This window comes from Oryza sativa, chromosome 6 (genome assembly GCF_034140825.1).
Source record: "Oryza sativa Japonica Group chromosome 6, ASM3414082v1".
NCBI classification, from domain to species: Eukaryota; Viridiplantae; Streptophyta; class Magnoliopsida; order Poales; family Poaceae; genus Oryza; species Oryza sativa.
This window is the reverse complement of record NC_089040.1, coordinates 22,065,628-22,089,282: the sequence shown is the minus strand read 5'-3', so window position 1 is coordinate 22,089,282 and position 23,655 is coordinate 22,065,628. Positions and strand designations below refer to the sequence as shown.

The 23,655-nt window shown below is 47.3% G+C and overlaps 3 protein-coding genes across 4 annotated transcripts; 1 reads left to right on the top strand and 2 right to left on the bottom strand.

The window, feature by feature from the left end:
- Positions 1-6,954: 6,954 nt before the first annotated feature.
- On the bottom strand, positions 6,955-8,114 carry LOC4341289 (pollen allergen Phl p 11). Its single transcript, XM_015787171.3, has 2 exons — positions 7,751-8,114; positions 6,955-7,663 (listed from the first exon to the last, which is right to left on the bottom strand). Exons 1-2 carry the CDS (start codon positions 8,025-8,027, stop codon positions 7,323-7,325), a joined length of 618 nt encoding a protein of 205 aa, XP_015642657.2. The 5' UTR covers positions 8,028-8,114; the 3' UTR covers positions 6,955-7,322.
- Positions 8,115-12,541: 4,427 nt separating this feature from the next.
- On the top strand, positions 12,542-16,825 carry LOC4341288 (F-box protein At5g03100). Of its 2 annotated transcripts, none has more exons than XM_026026517.2 (5): positions 12,542-12,656; positions 12,751-13,673; positions 14,149-14,304; positions 14,402-14,600; positions 16,438-16,825. In XM_026026517.2, the coding sequence occupies exons 2-5, from the start codon at positions 12,783-12,785 to the stop codon at positions 16,461-16,463; spliced, it is 1,272 nt and encodes a 423-aa protein (XP_025882302.1). In that variant the 5' UTR covers positions 12,542-12,656; positions 12,751-12,782; the 3' UTR covers positions 16,464-16,825. The 2 variants fall into 2 exon arrangements, with proteins under 2 accessions (XP_025882302.1, XP_015640995.1); XM_015785509.3 differs by having other exon boundaries at positions 12,542-12,661.
- On the bottom strand, positions 16,795-22,506 carry LOC4341287 (amino acid permease 3). Its single transcript, XM_015785508.3, has 3 exons — positions 22,190-22,506; positions 18,444-18,771; positions 16,795-18,049 (listed from the first exon to the last, which is right to left on the bottom strand). Exons 1-3 carry the CDS (start codon positions 22,296-22,298, stop codon positions 17,062-17,064), a joined length of 1,425 nt encoding a protein of 474 aa, XP_015640994.1. The 5' UTR covers positions 22,299-22,506; the 3' UTR covers positions 16,795-17,061.
- Positions 22,507-23,655: the final 1,149 nt, after the last annotated feature.

The following is a 23,655-nucleotide window of genomic DNA, read 5'->3' as shown; positions in this document are numbered from 1 at the left end:
AGAGAAGAGGAAGAGGAGGCGATGAAGGGCTTCGAAGGCTTACTCATAGTGGACGTGAGAGATGGTGAGCTCGTCGTGGAGGTGGCCCAGGTGGCTTCAACCTCGCAGTGGAGGTAGAACGACTGATGATGAACTCCACGACGTCAGCATGGCTCACCTCCACTAGCTCCACTGCCGCACATCCCTCCCCCTTGCCTATCGCAAAGCGTCGCTTGCCTCGGGGCACACTGGCAATCTCGGCGGAGAACAAGAAAGCGAGAGAGGGTAGGGAATGGGGAGATGGATTTGGCTGGGGTAGCACGGCGTGCCCCATGGCTCATCGCTGCCACAGCCTCGACTCCCACGGCTCTGCTTCCTCCCACGCCAGCATTGGCTCCATCACCCTCACCTTGGGCTTGTCCGGTCCACCGCTCTTCGCCAACGTCACTCGAGCTCTGCCGCCATGCCCCATCCCTATTGATCACTCTTTCTTCCCCATATAATTCAAGGCACAAGGGCCTGACAGGCGGCTGCAGCACCCACCTGATTCCTCCCCTCCACTCTTCAATAGGGGCAGTTGCATACTTCCATCACCGTTTTTCTCTCTATTTTCTTCTGGTATAATAAAATAATATCATCAGCCACTACTGGAGAAACCATCTTTGGTCGGTCAACCCAAATCCACAATAGTCCTGGTTCCATTAAAAACCGGGACTAAAAATGATTTTTAGTCCCGGTTGTTGTTACCAACCGGGACTAAAAATCATCTTTAGTCCCGGTTGGTAGTCCCGGTTGATTCCATGTCAGGCCCTAGGATCGTTAGTTCCGGTTAGTAATACCAACCATGACTAAAAACCTAAATTTAGTCCCGGTTGATGTTACTAACCGGGAATAAAAATCAAAACGCACTATATAATCCCTAGTACTTATCCTCTTTTCCCGTCCACACAATAAACTCCTCCATCTATCTCATTTTTCCTCTCTTTCCTTATCTCTAACTCCAAGCCTTCTCTTTCCTTTTTCCTTCACATCGAAGAAGAAGGCGGAGCGGCATGAGGAGGAGGGCGGGCCGGCCGAGCGGCGCGGTGGCGGCGGGAGGCGGTGCGGAGGGCCACGCGGCGGCGGCCGGCTGACGCGGAGGGGAAGAGGGGAGGTGGCAATGGCCGGCCGGCTTTTTTTTTACAATTTATGATTTATTGTATGATCCTGTGATGTATTTGATTTGTGTGTGATGTGAATCTGTGATGTATTTGTGATGAATTTTTTAGAAGTTGTGATGTAATTTTTTCAAGAGTTTGTAATGTATTTGGAGATGATCTATTTGAGGATTTGGTGATGTTCTGTGATCTGTGATGATTTGGATTTGGGATTTCTTGGTATGATTTCGGGATGGGGTGAAATCAATATTCAATGTTAAAAACAACGAAAAAGAGAAAAAAATGAAAAAAGATCTTTACCAACCGGGACTAAAAGATGGCTCCATCTTTAATCCCGGTTGGTGTTACCAACTGGGACTAAAGATCGATTTTTAGTCCCGGTTATTTGAACTGGGAATATCTTTAGTCCCAGATTCGTAGTCCTGGTTAAAAAACCGGGACTACAAAAGGTTACCAACCGGGACTACAAAGTATCTCTCCACCAGTGAGCGTCGAGTAACTAATTATAACTTTTTTACGGTGACCTCCAGCAGAAACGTATTCTTCCTGTGTCTTTGAGCAAAAGCGTAAATTTTGCCTTAATTTTACATGGACAAGAAAATCACTTTCAGGAGAAGTCTACATCATCGCAAAATCGAACTGGTATGAAAAAAAAAAGAGTCCGGTACGGTGAGAACAACACAGCACTTCCATTTCTTTTAATTTGGACGTAACTACGTACGTGTTACTACCCTAATCATCACTCAAAACACTATATATATAGCCAAGGAACGCAATTGAAATAGTAAATGCATAGAACGCAATTGAAACAGTGAAGGGGCTATTTGGTTTGTTAGATGACTCAATTTACCTAGCCAAATCTTTGGCATGTCAATTTTTTTCGCGAACGCGCAAAAGGATTGTATGCACGCCAATATATTAGAAGAAAAGAGTTATAGTTACACAACATGCTCAGCCATACTAGCTTATGTTAGGGGAAGTAAGAAAAATCAAATTAAAAAGCTGAAGTTTAGAAAACTACGGAGGCTAAACTTGGCATGCCAATTTCTTAAGGAAATTTCTGAATCATGCAAAATAGATGTAGCTTAGTTATAGTTTTGAACCATTTGACCCTACATGTCAGAGACGAAGTTTGTCTAAGGTATATTGTGGCACTTCACACCTTGGCTATAGTGAGGTTTTACTTTAACCATCAATCAAACATCATGAGATACAGTTGATAGGTAGATAATAGCATATATGCACCAAACTAGATAGGTCATAGAATTAGTCTCATGAGGTGACACAACGACTGATATCTGATACTACGCATGTCATGGACTCATGATCAGGGTCAGTACGTATGGATGACTCATTCAAGCATATATATGGTAGGGTAGGCAGGATCCACGTTGAGAGATAGTGCCGATATACTTGCCCATGATCGTGCTTAGTTCGTGTAGATTTTGAACGGTTCGATATTCATAATGGAATAGAACATCACAGCCTTTACTCAAAAGAGCTACATTCAATTATTATAAAGTAACACTCTAAAACGAGTGAAGTTAAAAAAAAATGAGGACACCAATTTAAGAAGAAAAATAATCCATATAGGATAAGGAGTACATATTTATTGAAGTTTATTTGTGAATCTCCATCCATAATTGATAAAAAGTTGCATAACCGTCGTCTCAAGTTTACGACATGCAACTTTTAGAAGCTCTCAGTTTTCATAACACCTTTGTAATTGTGTCTAAAATCGGAGCTAATATATTGCCTTGAAAATTGCATGAAGTGTTTCCGAACCAAGTTAATTAATTACGGTTCTTAATTAGAGGCCGTACCAAGTTAATTACCCATCACCACCTAGCTAGATAGTTGCAGCTTTGGAGAGAAGAGAACTAGACATGATGCTCGGTGGAAGACTGAGGGGCTATTTAGTTGCCAGCCGAAGTTTGTCGTTAAATTTTAGGCAGCGTATCAATCTTTTAGGGGGCTAGCTAGGTTTTTTTTTCTTTTGTCACGGTTGAGTTAAACCACAATTTATTACAATATATTGACTTAGGTTATACTCTAATTTTTTAATTTAAAGTTTGCCATACTTATTGACCAAACTTTCTGTGGCTTACTACACTAATGATAAATTGAGTTGTGGCAAAGATTAGTCTCTAACCGAACAGCATCTAAAGCCCAATAGTTAGTACTTGGGCGACCAACTTACGTACCTGAATTGACCGCGGTCAAAGTAAACAATCAGCATTTGCATATATAGTTGCATAGTGCCGGTAGGTAAAGATATGATGGTTGAATAGTTAATTTTAAATCAAAAGAACGCAGTGGATTAGACTCCTGAGTCAAAAACAGGTTGTTCGGCGGATTGACCTCCCTCAACCTCACGCGGGTGGCTCTCGAGCGAAACCCTAGCTGCCCACGCCGCCACCTCCATCCTCCTCTAGCTGCCTTGCCGCCGTCGGAGTCCGCCGCCGGAAACCGCGCGGCCGGCCGGAAACGTGGCGGCAGGGAGAACATCCCGGCGGCGGAGCTCTCCCTCGGTGTGGGAGGCGGAGTGGCGCGTGCCGGTCGTAAGGCCGTGCCACGGCGGGCGTCGGGGCGATGGGGCAACGGATCTGGACGCACCGGTGGTGAATCTTGCCCACCCAGGCGCGGATCTGGCCGGCAACGGTCCACTGCGACGACGGACGGTTGAGGCGAGGGGCGCAACAGCTGTGGCCGGCGGGCGGAGGTGGCCGACGCCGGAGGAGCGCGGCGGAAACCCGCGGCATCGGCGGACGACGGAGGCGCATGCAGAGTTTGTGCGGTGGCGGCGGCACTGGCGCGGCTGCGGCTGGGCGGCACAGGCAGCGACGACAGAGCACGGCGCGGTGCGAGCGAGGAGGTGAGGCTGGCAGCGGTGGAGGTTGCCACGGTGGCGGCGTTGCGCTGCTATGCACGAGGAAGAAGGAGACATCGGTGACGCAAAGGAGGCGTCTGCGGCGCGAGGATGGAGGTCGCCGTGGCCTTGGCGCCGGCAGAGGCGCGGCACGACCGGCGGTAGCTGGCCGGCACGCCCTCCCCTCCACCAGAATCTGGTGGGAGGGTTGTCAACGGGAGGGGCGGTGGCGGCGGCGCCAGCGCCCTCCCCTCCACCAGATCTGGTGGGATGGGACGCGGTGGCGGCGGCGCCTTCCCGCCGTCTATCTGGCGGGAGGGGAGGCAGCGGGAGGGAGTCACGCGCCCCCTCCCCCTTCTCCATTGGGCAATAGCGGCTTCCCGTGGCAGCGGTGGCGGTGGTGGAGAAGGCGGTGGCATCCTCCTCTCCATCCGACGACGGCGATGGTGGAGAATGATGTTCTTGAATGGTGTACGTGTTCTTTATGTATTCTTGAATGATGCTCTTGATGTTCTTGATGTTCTTGATGTGCTCAAAGCCGACTGGATTCGAGCCGAGCTGGTTTTTTTTTTGGCTCGTTCATTCTTATACGTGTCGGCTTTTGACTAAAACCGGTATATATAAATTATGATAGGTTTTGGTTCTACAACAGCACTGATGAAGAAGTGCTGCGTGCTAGGTGCCAGTTAGAAAATCTGGCATCTTTGACCGGTTCACAACCAGGATCTTTTCTGTCGTTTTACTGGCAAACTACTGTTCTGCTCCGGCGTTTTAGTCAGCCCATGCGAAGCCCACACGCATGCGGTCTCCTCCGAGCTTCATCTTGATTTAGCCCATGTAAACCACTCTTCGTCTTCTTCCACCTGCAGCACAGCGCCCCCGATACGAGAAGGCTAGTTGGCGATCAGTCGCGCGGGGAGGCGCGTGACTGGACACGTGTCGCGCGCAGAGAGGGGGCGGCGGATGCGCCGCGCGGGTGAGGAGGGAGAGCGAGTTTCGAATATGTATGTATATAAAGTTTGTATTTATCGTATACAAAGTTTTATATGTCCTATATAAACTTTGTATAAATCGTATATAACCTTTGTATATGGGTATATATTTTTTATACATTAAAAATATATTTATATGTATATATACGTATGTATATACCTATATAACACATACGTGTGTATATATAGTATATACATACGTATAGAAGTAGTAGATTAGATACAGAGAGACTAGAGGAGGGGGCAACTGACCCCCCCCCCCCCCCCCGCGGCTAATCGCGTATCAGCCGTCCCCCCCTCCGATTTGCTCAGATGTTGACTGCACGTATTCATCTCGCGCTACCTCGGCTATAGATGGCCAAACGGGCAGCATGGCCCGGCACAGCCCAAACTCAGCCGTGTCTAGGCCGAGGGTAGTCGGGCTGGCACAGCCCGACCAACACACCAGGCCATGCCGTGCCAGCCCACGGGCCGCACACATGCCCCAGGCGCGGCCCAACACGACTCGGGCCGTGCCGGGCCGGCCCAAATGCATGACGGCTGATCGTGCCTGTCCATATAATAAGTCTAATTTTCTCCTTCCTCTTGGGCTGTGACATATGCTTAGCTAAAAAAGTCTATTTTCCCTTCCTCTTCTTTGGGCTGTGAATATAAATAGATAAAATAAGTCTATTTTAGGTCTCTATTCTTTGGACTATGATATTAAGATGTCTATTTTTAGTCCCTATACTTTGTGTGCCGGGCCTGGCCTGCTAGCCCAACGTGCTGGTCGCGGGAGGCCCAGGCACAGCCCGGCGGTCGGGCCGGGCCGGCACAGGTCCGACCCAAGTCAGGGCGTGCCATGCTTGGGTCGGGCCAAAATATCGTGCCGTGGGCCGGGCCTTTGGGCTTTGGGCCTTATGGCCATCTATAACCCCGGCCCCCAGCTGCCCCTGCGGCGCACGGATGACGGTGAGGACCGCATCAGCGCCCTCCCGCGCGCTCCCGGACGCGTGCACCTCCACCACCTGAATTCGTCGACAAATTTCTGCATGCTCCACCGCAGCCGGCCCGTTACCCCTGGACGAATGCGAGATCGAATGCGATGACGATGAGGAGTTGCAGGACAGCAGCTAGCTTGAGGCGTTCCGGATCGAACCTCTGTCGGTGTATATCCAGTACGCTGTATCGTCCCTAGTCGGATGCTTGCATGCTGATACCTGTGGTAAAGACGACTTCTCATGTCGAGTTAGGGGACTCCAATCCTCCCTTGATTTCTCTTCTATAAATTTGATAAAACAAAAATCCGTGTTTGAGATGCAACTTGAACTTGCACGATCAAGTTCTCGGATATGCATGTTTTGGTGATGGCATTGTCGTCTTTGGCTCCTCACATCCATTCCCATATCAATCTTACATTCTTACTCAAATCGAAATTGGTAATGCCTCCGTTTTTCTTTTGATCTAGCGTAGAAAAAATTATCACCATCTACAACACCAAATTAGTTTAATTAAAAGCAAAATTGTTTTTTTGAATGTTACTATATTTTTAAGCGAACTTAGTGACTTAAAAAAAAACAAAACGACTTAGGCCCTGTTTGATTCAGCTTAGGATTATTATAATCTAGCTTATTAGGAGTAAGCTGAAACAAACAAGTAGATTATTATAATCTATAAGCCAGATTATTATAATCTGATAAGCTACTCTAGAGGAGCTTTTTTCAGATTATTGAGTGGCTAAAGACCCACTACCCCTACATACTTGAGAAAAATTACCCACCTATGCCATCAACCGAACAGATAGCTGAGGGCATTATAGACTTTAGCCATTCAAACCCAATAATCCATGCCTTCAATAATCCAGACAAACAAACAACTCACAGCTTATTCTATGACAGTTTATTATAATCCAGCTTATAGTAATATGGCTTAATAATGTAGATTATAATAATCATAAGTTGAAACAAACAGGACCTTATAGTATGAAATGGATGGAGTAATTAATGTGTGTCACACAGTTACAGCAATGTATATAGGCGCCCCCCGCAGATCAACAAGTACTTAGTAATAGTGGAGTAGGTAATTACAGAGCAACAAGAGGAGGAGGGTACAATCACACACAAAGACTCTTGATGAATGAACAAAGAATCACATCAGCGTCTCCAAATTACTTAGGTACGTACAAAACAGATCGATCGGCAATGTAAACTCCGTTATTGCATGCTGCAATCGTAGATTAATTTACTTCTACACGGGCGGCGGCGGCTCCATCTTGAGCTTCGGAGAGGCTCAAATTTGAAGGAACGTTTGATGCACTGCTAAGGAGAAACATATATATGATGATGATCATGGGGTCTCGGGGGCGTCCTTGAGGTCGTACTTCTGGAGGATGGAGCCGCAGTCGGCGAGGGGCTCCTTGCGGAAGAAGGCGATGGGGTTGGCGTAGCGGATGCCGTTCTGCTTGAGGCCGTTGTTGCTGGTGAGCGGGACGCGGGACCGGTCGCGGGTCTTCTCCGTCTCGGAGCACGCCGGGTCGCTGCTCTTGTCCAGCACCACCTCGCAGATCTCCTCCTGGTGGTCCTGGTCGATCTCCACCTTGTACCACCCCTTCTCGTCCGTCGTCGCCTCCGCCTTCAGGCTCTCCCTCCCCGCCCCGTAGTGCCTGCACTCCACCGACACCGTCGCCCCTACGCACGCACGCACGCATTTCCTCAGTCACCTCGCCTGCACCTGCCTTCTTATTGCTTCTTCGATTCGATTCGATCTCTACGCACCTGGGATGCTTTTGGAGACGTTGGTCTCGAAGCCGGCGCGGCAGGGGTCGCAGTAGACGCGCCCGGTGACGACGAAGCCGCCGGGGTCCTTGCCGGCGGGAGCGGTGGCGACGGCGACGGACACCACGGCGGCGAGGACGGCGAGCGCCAACAATGGCGCCGTGGTGGCGAAGCGAGGACGCGCCATGGTCGTCTCGTACCGTACGTCGATCGGTGCGATCTCTCTCTCTCGATCGGTGTCGGGGATGGCGTGGAGGGGGAGGAGGTGAGGGTCCATGGCAGCGGTGCGATTTTATGGGCGCGCGAGCGGCGGGCCTCGTTTCTTGGCGCCATGGGCGGGGGCGCGCGCGACGACCCCTTCGTCCACTCGCCACAAAGCGCGCGAACATTGCATGTTTTGAATGGTTTGAGACTATATATAGCGTGTTAGGCTTAAGAATTTTATATGGGGGATTTATATATAGTATAATATATACTAGTAATATACTACTTCCTTCGTCTTTAGAGTTTAATTAGATACTTATAAACGGATACTGCTCATCTTCAAAATTTGACAACTTATTTTTTTTAATAAAGTGCATGATAAAAATATTTACGAGTATGATTAACGTATCATACTCATAAGTATCTAACGTGTTTCAGAATATAAATCGATAAATCCATGTTAGCCTTCTCGCGACGTGACAGCGTTATTTCGTCATGTCACCAACCGACACTGGCTTTTGCAATGTTAGCAAGGTCAACATAGCAAAACATTAACAATGTTGGCTCGTGTCCACTATGGATGGCATGACAACGTTGTTTTGTCACTAGTTTTGAAAATAACTTTTAGAGAAGAGTCTACTTTTAAAGTTAAAAATGTTAAATGAAATTAAATTCAGTTCACACACACAGTGGTTCTTGTCGAACCATGTTAAGCCTACATACTTCTTGTCTAAAACAAACCCTTTGAACTCTATAACACACCCTTAAACTTTTAATCCCATTTACTTTACCCCTTAGCGTTTTTTCAGCATGTGTTTTGTCTACGTAGCGTTGATGTGGCTATCAAATAAGTCAATAAATCAAATAAAATTACAGCATGACATGTCGGTGTTGCTCCCTCTTCCCTCACTCTCTTCCTCCTATCTCAATCTCACTCCTTAATGACTAGAGATGGTAATGGTCCCATGACCTAAGTCCCTGGGTTTTACTCCATTATAAGCTACAAATGGGCATAAACCTCACCAATGAGTCTACTAATGGGCATAAATATCATCCATCAAGCGAGTCGTGTTTAAAACGTTCACTATCCAAAAACGTGGGTCAAAAATACATGTAGGCCTAGCACATATGTGTAGTAGTGGCCCAATGCCATACAACCAATAAACCCTAAGTATAGAATCTCCCCACCCCTTCCCAGTCCCTACCTCTTCCCACCCTTGCCCGCTCCATCGCATGCATGGGCGTATCTAATGGCAGCAGCTAGGGACGTGCTCTTCCCACCCATCTCATCATCCCTTCACTAGACCTTCATGGACCAAGACCGCTGCACGCACGGGCATATCTCACGAAGGCAGCTAGGGAGTGTGCTACCCTCTAATGTCGCGCACCAAGATCACGTCACGCCAAGGAGTTGGTCAGGATCCACCCGTCCGGGGTGTTGGGCAGGACACAAGCACGCAAGCTAACACCAAACGCCGAGCACACATAACTTGCGTTTTCAGCTCGAGGCTCAAAATCCTATCCTTTCCCTGCTCTCAATCTATAATCTCATGTTCCCATCCCCAATGTTGTGTTTGCGCCCCTCTCAATCCTATCCTCTCCCTGTTCCTCTCCAGTGTTACAGTATGGGTACCCATTACCCACACGAGTGCAGGTACGGAGAAATCCTGCACCTGGCCGACAGTGGTTGTGGTTGTTGAAATGGGCATATTTAGTTTACACGGGGTGCAACTATGGGCTGAATGAACCTAATGGGTACACACCCCATTACCATCTCTACCAACAACAAACTTGTCGGGGACCTCACTGCACGCGCTGGGCTCGAACAAGAGAGTGGCAACGGTAACCTCCTCAAGCTTGGCTTGAAGTTGACCTCTCTGAGCTCGATGAGGAGAGCGGTAGCGATGGAGCATGGAATTCTCGCCACCCCAATCATGTCGAGCTTGCCGCTAACCCCATCTTTCCCGAGCTTGGCAAAGGGGGCGGGCTCCATGTCCTCATCAGTGGAGGGAGGAAGGAGGAGAGGGGTAGCACAATGTTATGGTGGACAGTGGGCGGCACAACGAGTTTTGTGGCTAGCCGCCACTCAGAGAAGGGGCTGCTCGGTGAAGAGAGCAGCTCAAGGAGGAGGAGCAAGGCGGATGGTGGTGGTGTCACCATTAAAATCCGCGTCCTTTAGCATCCCCTAGTTTCTTCACTCCTGAGCCTTGATCAGCTTGGGCAGTAGTGAAGGCGCTTTGGCGAGCTCCATCTCTCTAGCTAGGTAGTCGACAATGAGCTCCTCGCCCCTTCACTACTTCTAGCTGTTGTTGCTGCCAAAGAGGACTAGCACCAGATTTGTGCCACCACGACATCGTCACCAACCTTTCCATTCTGTTCTCCAGCATTATTGGACCTTCTCTCCGTCGTGGCTACAGGACCCCCTCCACGACTGTGCGTCACCACCTTTACCTCATCCACTGACCGCCGCATATCTTCACCCACCATTGCCATATGCCGTGGAGCAATGCCAATCTACGGCGCGAAAGCAGAGGGAGAAAGCTCATAGGGGTGGAGAGAGTGAGAGCTATGGAGGCCGGGATGGAGAGAGCTCGCCAGTACCTTCAACTACTCCGCCGAGCTTATTAGAGATGAAGGAAAGAGAGAGAGAGACAGAGGGGGAGAAGAAGAGAGGGTAAGGCTGATAGGTGGGACCCCCCTCCTCTCTGTGCTAACATGCATGGATTATTTGTAGAGATGGCATCTAGCTTTGGGTAAAGTGTCCGGTTTTAGTAGTTTGGGATTGTTAAATACCCAGTTTTCATGTTTAAAGACGAATTTTAGACCAAGCGAAGAGTTGAAGTGCGTAAAATGGAGTTTTTCCAAGGTAAAAATGGCTTGTAAGAGTGGGAAATAGTTAATTATTCTGTAAAGGAATAAGTTCACCGGAGGTCCCTCAACTTAACAGCAAGATTTTTTGACGTCCCTTAACCACAAAACCAGAAATCTCCACCCCTAATCTATACAAAACCGTTCACTCAAGGTCCCTAGGCAGTATATATGCGTGGTTATCGCTGACGTGGCATCCTAGTCAGCAAAAATAAATAAAATTAATATGTGGGGCCCACATGTAAGTGAGACAATGGTGTGGGTCCCACATTTCTCCTTTTTTTTCTTTTTCTCTTCTCCTCTCCGGGTTCTCTCGAGTAGGCGCGGCGACAGAGGGTGAGAGAGGTGGCCGGCGGCGGAGCGTGGACGGCGGCGGCAGGAGAGGGAGAGAGAGGTAGTCAGCGTGACGACAGCGGCGGGAAAGGAGGAGATGTGGTGGCCGGCGCGATGGCGAGCTCGGGCGCGGAGATGTTCGAACGCGCCAGGTGCTCAACCTCGGGCCCTGCCGCCGGCGAGCGGCGCGCTTTCCCCGTCGACCCTTTCTCCCTCCCTCGCCTTCTCGTCCTACACCGCCATCCTCTCCGCGCACTCCCGCCACGGCCGCCTCCGGGAGGCCCTCTCCCTCTTCTCCACCTCCGCGGTCGTCTGCCCTGACATCGCCTCTTTTCTCTCCTCTCTTCTCTTCTTCTTCAATGAGGGAGGCCGACGGCCAGCGGGCGGAGCCGCGACGGGCCCGCGGTGGGCGAGCGCGCTAGGGCGGCGAGGAGCAACGGAAAAGGCAAGTGAGGCGGGCGGCGACCTTGCTCCCGTTCACGTGCAGCATCGGCGTCGTCTTCGTCCTTTGCAGCGATTTCCCTAACGAATGCGGGCGGCAGATGCGGGCACGGCGGCGTGTGGGGAAGAAGCGGGAGAGGGGGCCGGTGCGGCGGTGGGCGGCATGGAGATGGGGAGAGGAGGCGGGCGCGGTGGCAGGCGGCGCGGAGAGGGGGAGAGAGGCGGCCGGGACGGCAGGAGTGGCAGACGGGGCGAAGGGCGGCGCGGAGAGGGGGAGAGGAGGCGAGCGCGGCGGCAGGCAGCGCGCGGATTAGGGGAGAGAGGCGGCCAGGACGGCGGGAGTAACGAGCGGGGCGGAGGGCGGCGCCTCTCCGCCCACCGCCGCCCATCGCCGCTCTGCCTGCATCCTGCGCTACTCTGCCCACCGCGCTCGCCCGTCGTCGCTCCGCTGCCACATGGGCCCGCCGCCGCCCATCGTTGCGCTCGCCTGCCGCCCTCCCATCGCCGCTCCGCCCGCCGACTGTCGGCCTCCCTCACTGAAGGAGAAGAAGAAGAGAAGAGAGAAGAGAGAAGAGAGAAGAGAAGGAGAAGAGAAGAGAAGAGAAGGGAATGAAATGTGCAGCTGACATGTGGGCCCCACATACTTTTTTATTTTTTTTTGACTAGGATGCCACATCAGCAAAACCACCCATATATACTACCTAGGGACGTTGAGTAAACGGTTTTGTATAGTTTAGGGGTGAAGATTTCTGGTTTTGTGGTTAAGGGACGTTAAAAATCTCGCTATTAAATTGAGGGACCTCTGGTGAACTTATTCCTTCCGTAAAAAGGACCTTGATGACTAAGTGGGCTCCGATTCTAGGGCCATACCCAAAACCCAGCCCAAGATTCGTTTTCTGCGTTGTGATTTAGCCCATAAAGACCACAGGCAGACAGGCTCCCACTACCACTAACGAGAAGCTACCCTCGAGTCCGACGGAGAAGGGGAGGGCTACCGCCTTCTGCGCCGCCGCCGCCGCCGCCGCGGCAGGTTGGCCGCCTCCGATCGAGTCCCGCTGGGGTGAGGTGAGCTCAGCACTGTACTTCTTGTGCAGTATTTTTGGTTTCCTAGATTTGCCCGGTTCTCGCTTGGCTCAAACTCGTTCTATCCCTAGCTTGCCCCGGCGCCCGCCGCTTGTTCGACAAAATGGCTGACCGGAAGAAGTGCAAGGCGGCGGCGGTCGCCACCACGGATGGCGGTGGCGAGGACCGCATCAGCGCCCTTCCGGACGAGGTCCTCCAGCGGGCGCTCTCCTTCCTGCCCTCCCGCGACGTGGTGCGGACGTGCGTGCTCTCCCGCCGCTGGCGCCACCAGTGGAAGTCCGTGCCCGCCCTGCGCATCTACGCGTTCGATGATTGCCGGGACGTCCAGCACCTGAGTGATTTCGTCACCAACTTTCTGCTCCGGCGCAACCGGTTGGCTCTACATGAATGCGACATCACATGCTTTGACGAGGGAGACGGTTGTGAGGTGTTCGGGGAGAACGCCAGACAGTGGATCCGGTATGCTGTATCGTGCCAAGTTCGGGTGCTTCGTGTTTCTGTTGAAGCGCACACCCGTCTATTTGGTGCGCCTCTCAAAGCCCAGCGTTTGAAGAGATTAGAACTTTTCAGCGTGGAGTTGGGGGCCTTCTCCCTTGATTTCTCTAGCTGCAGGGAGTTGGAGGAGTTGGAGCTGGGAGGTTGCATCATCAAAGACAAAGTAAAGCAGATCTTATCAGAATCATTAAGACGTCTGAGAATCGAAGGATGTGATTTTTTCCGAAATCGCACTCGCATTTCTTGCCCAAATCTCATTTCCTTGGAGATTACCGATTTTACCTTGTACACTCCAGTGCTCATGAGCATGCCTTCCTTGGCATCGGCATTTATCAGGTTTGGTGAACACTGTGCTGATTCTTGTGACTGCTACTATTACGGCGAATTTGGTCCCGATTATACTGGATGCCATCACAGTACAGTTAAGGGCAATGGCACTGTGCTTCTCAATGGTTTATCAGATGCCATCCAATTAGAGTTGATAAGTGGTGCCGGAGTGGTACGCTTGAGCCGCCCTATAAGAACTCCTAGTGTTTTTTGTTGTCAGCTACATCTTGTTGACTTTTCTTATCCATCCAAGAGAACATTAAGCTTTCTACAAAACAAGCTATCTAAGTGTATTGCCTGTTTGTTGCCAATTAACAATTGCGGATTATCATTATATTAACATGTAAACATCCTTTACAGTTGTTTCTGACATCATACTATATTAAACTGTGACTAGCAGAGCTTAACTAGTTATCCATGTTAATTTTCAATACCTGGTATATCATGTTCTTGTTTACTATGTCTTGTTCATCAGAAGATAGCAAAACCAAGTACAGGTTATAAATCTCTGCATCTTCTTCTACCTAATAATTACTTGAAATATAAAAAAACCCCTACACACAGCTCCTGTTCAATCCAGTATTTCCAAATCTGCTATTATGAAGTTAGACCTTGAATTTATTCTCATCAATTTGTGCATTGTCCAGTTCATTTTCAGAAGGGATTTTAGATGTTGCCCTACATTTAACAAGCTGAAAACACTGTTGCTCAATGAATGGTGTATGGCTGCTGACTCCAGCGCACTAATTTACTTCCTCCAACACTCACCGGTTCTAGAGAAACTTACTCTTCAACTTCGGAAGGTAAGAAAGATTACATGTAATTAGTATAGCTTTGTTTTATTAGAGTTTTCTTGTATAGTTGATTGATTCAATTTTAAAATTACTTTGTTTGCTACAGAGCCAACGTACTATGGTCAAAAGAGGTAGCACGAACAAAAATCAGAATGAAAAATTCTTGGTGTCAAAGCATCTCAAGTTAGTTGAAATTAAATACTGTGAGGATGAGATGGTTCAACAAGTTTTACATGTCCTAAGTGCTTGTGGCATACCATCCGAGAAAATTATCATCCAACGGATAAGCTCATGGGCTTCTGGAGGTAAGTCGACCAATCTGCAATCTTGCTTGTTTCCATTCATAAATTTTGACAATATATAAGATTTTATCAGAAAGATGGATATTCGTATGAATAATGAAGAAGACAACAGTCTTACATTGTTACATTGCGTTCACATAACTTTGCACAGAGAGATGGATATTTGTATGAATAATGAAGAAAACAACATTCTTACATACTTGCATTACATCCATATCTATACCCCTTACAAAAGGGAGTAGTCGTGGGGGTTGTTCTGCCCCCCCACCCCCCACCCCCCCAAAAAAAAAACCACCACCACCACCAACTCCCAACTTTCTTTTAGAGTAAAAATGACATGCGGGGCTAGAGGACCCACATGTCAACCACTCCCACTAACCCTCTACTCTTTATAGCAAGGAAAAAGAATAGTGTGGGACCAAAGGGCCCACATGTCTGTAACAAACATATACAACAATTAAGAGATGGTAATAATAGGTTAAAGATAATTTTCTTTAATTAATTAAAATCCCGTTGCAACGCACGTAAAATATGCTAGTAACCTATAAATTCTTTAGCTAAGCCTTAGCAGCATTGTGTACCTACATTTTCATGCATCTTTTTTCTGTGATTGTTGGTTGCCAACCCAACCATGAAAAGAGAGGAAGGTGTCTTGTGCAGCCCATCAGGGCCCCAAGAGTAGTCCACCTCTCTAGGGCCGCCGGTACTGTACATGAACAGTACCATGTGGTTACTGTCCATGCGTGGTACTGTTCAAATTGGGTGTTGCAACAGAGATAAGATTACATTTATTTGTTATCTATTTCCTTAATCTGAGACATAGGTTTCCTAAGGGTCAAGTTCTCCCATCTATGTAAGGGTGGGTATGTATCTTATTTGATAAGTTTGTTATGGGCTTTGATTAATGGATAGGGTAAAAGGTCCAAAGACCGCGATAAAGGTGGGATTGCACTGGTTGGCGTCATGTTTGCCTGTTGTGCCAGGAGCCCAGGACCTCAGGAGACTCTGATCAAGTTAGCCGAACTTTATGGTTTTTTGCTTAATTCCCGATGGGGTACATACTAGCCACATAGGGCCTGTAGGGAGAACACTTTACATCCAAGGAATTAATGTCTACTATCAGAGAAACCAATCCGATCTCTATCTCTAATTTGCTAACAAATCTCATCCATTGGCTAACTAGATAATCTCCTATCTTTATTTCATTTATTCTTAATTTGCTAATTGACCTGCTAAGTATCCGTAAGGGGTTACCACAAGCCCATTACAGGGTTACTGTAATCTTGTTGGCCCATTGGAAAGATTGGCTTGTTTCAAGCTGACAAGTGCTAGTGCCATTCAAATGATAACCCCGTACTATCTGCAAAAAAAGAGAAACTTGCATGATCTCTAGGGTCAAATGCACTATCTGTAGCTTACAGGTAGATTAGATGGGTGCATGTAGATGATAATACCTGAGAGCGTCAATTAGAGTGAGTACACGTGAGAGGTGTCTGCATGTGTTTTCAAGCCACAGATGATGGGATTTGACCTAGAGCTAGCACACCACTTCAACAAGATTAGCTGTTAAAATGAGCAGTTACATTCATTCACCCAGTTAGAAGTTTTTTAGACCCAGTGATGATATATTTATAATACATCGTTAGGGCTTATGTTTTAGATCAAACTGATTGTTGAAGGCAAAGGGAACATCCTGTAAGTAAAATGCCCTAGCCAAAAAAAAAACTGTGAAAATGAAGGATTCCTGCATTTCAATGTCCCTTTCCATCAATAGATTTTTCTTATTACTTTTATATGGACCTTTTTCGGTGCTTATTGTATCTTGTTCATGTTTATACAGGTTTTAGTTTCGAGCAGAGGAAATAGGCTCGTTGATTGTTGAGAATTGTGCCCCTGAATCTGGCGCCACGAAGCTGCTGGCTTCCACGTCTGTCTATCAAGATCATGGGTAGAGTGACATTCTTAGGAACTAGTAGTAGTAGAATGAGCAGCCTGACTTGCTTGTTGGGACTAGTATGTTTCGTGTGAATATCTGATGGCACATGGCATGTTTCTTGTGCTTCCTTCTGATTAAACTCATTCATGTTTGGTAATGCCTGGAGAAATTGTGTTAATATGTGCTGTTCTTGAGTAGAAGCTGAAACTGCAGCCTGAACTGAAACACTGCTGAAACTTGTGTGTCCAACAGAGCTCTATGTTGCCTTAATTTTGGACTTTATTCGGAATTACTATATGGCTAAGCAGAGCATTAAATTTGACCCTTATAATATCGTCTAAAATTACCCAGCTGTTAACACCATAATAATACTTATACGAACCACACTTAAGCTAAATCCTTCTCATAAAATCTTCAGATAAAGCTGCACCTCAGAGAGTCCAAAACGACTGTAGTAAATCATTATTCCCCCATATCCATATGGAATCAAACCGAGAGTATACACTAACGCACTACGGCGAGGTCGAATCAGGACCTGGTCTTGAAGGGCACGTAGGTCTTGAGCGAGTCGAGGACGCCCTGGATGGAGGCGGCGCAGGCGGCGACGGTGACGAGGAAGCAGACGAGGCTCAGGCTCTGCAGCGCCACCCACTTGGCGCTGAACCGCGGCAGCTGCCGCTGCCGGATGTACATCTCGACGGGGAAGAAGACGGTGAGCGGCCAGAACGCGATGCTCCCCAGGATTCCCAGGATGCTGTTGAAGAAGGGCATCAGGATGGCCAGCAGCGTGATCACCGCCACGAACGCCGTCCTCCACACAAGCCGGAACACGTTCACGCCGCTGGCCCGCCCCGCGCCGCCGCCGAGCAGCCCCGGGCACCGCCGCGCCACGCCGCCCTCCACGGCGGCGAACAGCGGCTGGCAGAACACCTGGAACCCGCCGACGAGGTGCACCACGATGCAGGCGTTGGCCACGTCCACCAGCCAGTATGGCTCGTAGAAGCCGAAGCCGGTGAGGATGTTGCCCGGCGCCGCGTTCCCGAACGCCGAGTAGCCCAGGCAGCCGCACAGCAGGTAGAACCCCGTGGTCGTCGAGATCCCCGCCGCCGTGGCGCGCCGCATCGTCGCGTTCTCCGGCGGCGGCGACCGCAGCGTGTCCTGGATCTCGATGAGGATGATGGCGTAGGAGTAGGCGAAGGCGACGTTCCCCAGCGCCTGGAACGTGAGCCACACCTTCTGCGTGGCGTCGACGTCGACGCCGACCACCGTGCCCGTCAGCGTCGTCCTCCCCAGCGGGTCCATGATGGTCTGCGCCAGCGACAAGCCGACGGCGATGGCGGCGTACGAGAAGGACATGACGGCGGCGATGATGGACAGCCACCAGAGCTGGTGGAAGTTTGGGAGCTGGCAGAAGAGGGCCTGCAGGACGCCGAAGCCGATGATGTAGGCGCTCGTGTTCTGGCTGCAGTCCGTGCCATGGCCGCGCCAGTGGTAGCAGTTGGACTTGTTGATAGCCCTGCACACGCGCGCCACGCCATGACATTGTACGTTAATTAAGCTCGATGCAAAGAACATGACGTCATCAATGGCGGGAAGGAAGGGAATTTTTTTGTTTGAACTTTTTAAATTTTCTTTTATTTTAAAAAATAAACCTTATAAAAACTTATTTCCAAAATCTGGCATGGCGTGGCAACTGTCAGATACCCGTAGTGAGCGTGATAGTTTTGTCCTTACCACGTCAGCCAGACCGGCATAATCAAATAATGAGGGTTATTTTGTCACGTTAATCCGGCTAGCATGATCAAAAGGTTTAGATCTTAAAAATAAGTCTTGAAAAGATATATTTTTAAAATTATTCTTTTAAAAAAATAAGAAGAAATTGAAAAAAAAAAGAGAGTGGCTAAGCTTACGCGGCGGAGATGGAGGCGGTGATGGTGTAGCCGATGCCGGTGCCGAACATGTTGACGTACTGGCAGAAGCCGCAGAACCAGACGTGCCAGCCACCGAGGTAGGACTTGACGGCGTCGGTGTAGGTGTAGTTGCGCTTGCCGGTGGCCGGGTCGCCGACGCGGTAGCAGTCGGAGAGGAGGCCGCAGGTGTAGAAGGTGATGGCGGCGAAGAGGAGGAGGGTGATGGGGCCAGCCACCCACCCCAGCTGCGCCATCGCCCACGCCAGCGACAGCACGCCGGACCCGATCACCGCCGTGATTATGTGCGCCGTCGCCGTCCACACCGTCCCTGCAAATTGCATTTCATATGCGCCCAAAACACATCACTTGAAATCGATCGAATATTTTGCACTGTCCGTTCAAAATTCAGAAGAATTTAAAACGAACAAATTATTCATCAGAAAACAATGCGATTGAATTGCAGGCCAGGTTTGCAATTTCTAGAATTTCAGGCTACCGGCACGAAACTATTACGCCTGGAAATTTTATTTTCGTTCTTTCTTTCACAACCTAAGTTAGCTCTGTTAATATATAACTAGTTTTTAGTTTTCACAATCTACAATTCATTGCCTGACCTATCATCTACCAGTAGCTGGTTCATAAGTTAAGAGCTAGTATGTTAATTGTGCATATCATATCAGATTCCTGCTCTATCAATAGAACTTTGCACCGTCGTTTAAAAAAATTGTGCATACCAGATAATCAGATTCCTCGTTTTTGATTTTAGGGGAATTTTCGAATTCTCAAAGGCAAACAAGCATTCAAACAGCAGCTAGCTTAACACAACAATGTCGCCAACCTTTTCTTTCTCCCTTTTTGTAAACAGAATGTCCTGAAACATTGATTAAGAAAACAGATGATCAATGATGCCAAAAGAATTCGATGCAGACAAAACAGTCGCAGTTCTTGACTTGGACATCAAACGGCCGGCTGCATATATAACAGAATCACCACAGGACAAAACCTAGAACAGCAAAGATCAATGGAATATCGGATTGGAGTTGAACACGGAAGGACCTTCCCATCCGGTATCTCCTTTTGTTTTCCCATGCACTTATATATATACTACTTTTACTCGCAGCGCGTGTTTAAGATAATTTTTTTTAAAAAAAGAAAACTGTATAATAGCATCCTACAAATACGCGAGTTATAAAATACCATCATATTTTTATAAAAGGGCAGTATATAAAAGGGTAAGTTTAGTATTTTTAAAAATTTAATAAAGGGCTGTCAAATCATTTGAAGTTGAGATTTATTTCCATTGGGAGTAAATTATTTTGGATCTCGTCGTCCGTTTGTGCTAGCGCTTTATTTTTGGACAGACCGAGTACGTAGCTAGCGTACATGCCGACCTATCAACGACGAGACGAGCAAGAGACTAAGACTAGAGTGGATTTCATCTGAGCCACTCTCTCTCGAGCGGGTTCTGGAAACGCAAAAATACAAAAATACCCTCACGCAAAAAGATGGAAAGACAAATATACCCTTTCCGATTTATACTGCAAAACTAATATGAAGGAAGATCAAATGAATCTACACCATCTATACTGTTAGATCATTACTTGTAGTATACTGTACCATAAAAATCCTCTTCGACTAAGCATAAGCACAATCTGATTGTCATGCATCCATAACTCTACTACTATATCAATAATGTTTTTCAAAGTTCTCAAGTGCAATGTATCTGAAGTCAGGAGTATGTCTTTCTACGAGAAAGGTACAGGAAACCAGCACAAAAGATCTCAAAGGCTAGCTAGCTAGCTAGAGCAGCTGCTAACTGAACTAGCTAGACTGCTATATGATCATGTATGAGCAGGAGTCAATGCATGGTGCAGCCGCCGCCGCCGCCGGATTCGGTGACATCGCCGGCGTCGGCTTCCATGGAGACCGTTCTTTTTCCTGCTGATCATGATCTCCTGTACACCTAGGAGGCTATGGCTAGGAGTGGAGTATATGCCTATCCCTGCAAGAGGCAACTTTAGGGAGATGTGCCAGTTTTTATGGGCAAAAAACCCAACCCAATCACAAGGACCTCTATTGCATAGCATAGGCGGCGATGCTCTGTGGCATGGTGTCCAAATATCTGAACTTGCAATGACATCCTCAATAATCAAGGTCAATAGCCTCACTACAATGCATATAGCCTCAATAATCAAGATCAAAGAATACACATTCTTGTATTCTTTGATCTCACTACAATGCATATAGCCTCTTCTTGGTCTTTAAGTTGGAGCCCACAAAGGAAATAAAGACCCTATTCATCCAGGATTCAAATAACAACATGTATGTTGCATAGGAATAAAATGTTTTAGCCTTAAGCTTAAGATTGGCCATAGCAATATTCTCTCCTTTACTCATCTCCCAAGACAAAAAGATAGAGCAAATACACTATTTTATTTTTGGCTCTCTCATTTGTTGCAAAATAAGTTTATTTTTAAGCAATTATCGTATCGGAGCTTGTGAAACTAGGAAATAAAATTGTGTGAGTAAATAATGCGGAGAATAATTGTATTAAAATTTAATAGAGTAGAAGTATTCTAGTCTGTTTGATTTTGTATTGGCATGTGTGGGACATGTGAAAAATGAACTTATTTTGGGATAGAGGGAGTACAATACTACATCTACAGTGAATTATTTTTTGTGATAACTTCAATTATGCTAGAGAGATTTGAACTCTAAAATTATATTTTTTGTGATAACTTCAATTATGGTAAATCTATAATATAGTTTTGTGGCAAATTTATTGCTAAATGCATAGTTTTCTGATATAATGCGTTGTATTGTTCAATCAAAGTATGTGTAAACTCTTATAATGCCTTGTATTGTTCATCCAACTATGGACAGGGGACAAGTAAGTGTAATTTAACAAATTCCATCTGTTCTAATAACAGGGTCAATTAAACCAACACTAATATTTCCTCACAGACAATTAGACAAACATCAATAGGTTAAAAAAAGTAGTAATAAATAAGTGAAAAACGTGAAATTTTGTTCCTATTTTTGTCATCGGTCCAAAATTAATTCTGAACCAATTCATGCATGCGGGGGCATAAGCAAGGCAACAAATAGCCAGAAATTCTTTGTTTTTTTTCCTTAGCTAGCAAAAGATTCAAAATAGAATCATTAATTCTCTCTAAATCCAAAGGATCATGGTGAGCACAGCTACAGTTGGAGGCAATCAATACTAGCCAATTCGACTGATCGTGCAACAAAGTAAAACTAGGATCAAACCATATGCATGACCTGGACACAGAGATTATTACATGCAGATAATGCAAGGTTGGTGCAATTAACGTAGCATTAATTATTATTTGATCATCTACATCTACGCAAAGCAAGCTTTGATAATCCACCAATCTGTTGCGAGAAATACATAGAGGAAGGAGTAGCAGTAGCTCGGATATCGTAGGGAGGAAGAGGGGGCCCGAGTTTAATTCCCATGGGGAATCTGCATCTGCTTTTAATGACCCCCGTTTCACGAAGCCTGACGGCCTCAGTCCCAACAATTTCAATTCAGGTTTTCACCAATTATTACTGGATATATATCAGATGCAGAATGAATCTCCAATCAACATCGACCAGAAAGAGGATCGATTACCATGCATGATAAAAACAAAAAGGATCTTTTCCATTGCATGGCCGGTGATCATCATCAGCAAGAGGAGGAAGAAGAAGAAGATTGAAGTCTTGAAGAGAAGAGTATGTACCTGTCCTCCTCTCCTTGCCGTCGTCGTCGACGTCGCCTTGGGTCCGGGGAAGGTAGACGTCCATAGCTGACGCCGCTCCGCCGCCGTTGCCGTTGGTCCCTCCTCCCATGCGAAGAGAGAGGCTTCTTTGTCTCTCTCTCTCCCCGAGCTAGAGAGCTAGCTAGCTATTCGATCGATCGTACGTCTCTCCGGTTGATGCGCGGGGTGGTATATTGATCCCCTCTCCCTAGCTAGCTCGGCGCAGGGTAGCGAAGCAAAGCTGCCTCCGACGAAGGCGGTGGGTTGGGGGAGTGGTGGTGGTGGTCGGGAGAGGGAATAGGAGAGGCCAGTGAATGCCCCCATATATATAGCGAGGAGGGACACCATGCATCAGCGCTCTCTCGCTAGCTACTCATAGAGAGTATAGTAGGCTACGCGTGGAAACAGGGGATACCCCGGCGCCAGTGCGTTCAAATTAAATTAAATCCAATCCCCGTTTTTATATCCATATAAACAGCTTAATGAAGTAGTAGCATGGGTTATCTAAAAAGGTAAAAGAAAAAAAGTATCCATAAAGAGCACAACTCGTGTTTTGCTGTTTTCATCTTATCTGCGATTAATTGTATAAATGTGTCAATTCGCTTTGATTTAACTCGCTGGGTTTCTGTCAGATATTTTTGTTCAAAATTATTTGAAATTTTAATGAAATTTGGTCAAAATTTAAACAAATTATGCTAACTTCAAAAAAAAATGGAAAATTTGGACGAAGTAGTTTCAGGTGGGGTCCGATGGACTGTTATTAAAGCATGACTTTTGCTATTGTTTCGTGCGGTTTCTGATAATATACGGTACGGATGGATTAAACAAAAATTAAATAGCCATTATATGTCCAAATTTGCCATGATCATTGAATTCTATATGTGGTGTAGGATGCCATGTTACAAGGGGGTACACGGGCCATGGTCAATTTCATACAGAGCCCCTTAGGATCCAAATCCTCTTCACAATCACCAAGACAGAACTAGGACAAAACAAAAATATCAAACGAAGTTTCATACCCCTCCGTCCTCCGCCGCAATCTTGATGATGATGAGCTGAATTCACTATTCATGCCACTCATTTTGGGAATGTTGTGTGCATAGTATAAGCAGATACAAGGATATGTTATGTGTGGTAGCTTCAAGGAAGAGAAGCAACTTTAGACAACTGCAAAGTATTGTGGGTGACGAATGGCAACATGGAACTTTAGTGTGTTGGATTCACAGGAAAGAGAGACGGCTGCGAACAAAAGAAAAGGGAAACCGTCGACGGTGACTAGGGGGACAAGGTACCTTCGAGGAAGATCAACAGATGTGGTGAAAAGCACAACAGCATGGTGGCATGAAATGAGGCACACGTAGATCACCAATACAAGGGATTTGGGAATATTAACAATTGTGAATAAGATTTCGATCAAGAGAGATTTTTTGCGAAATTGGCTATGCCCA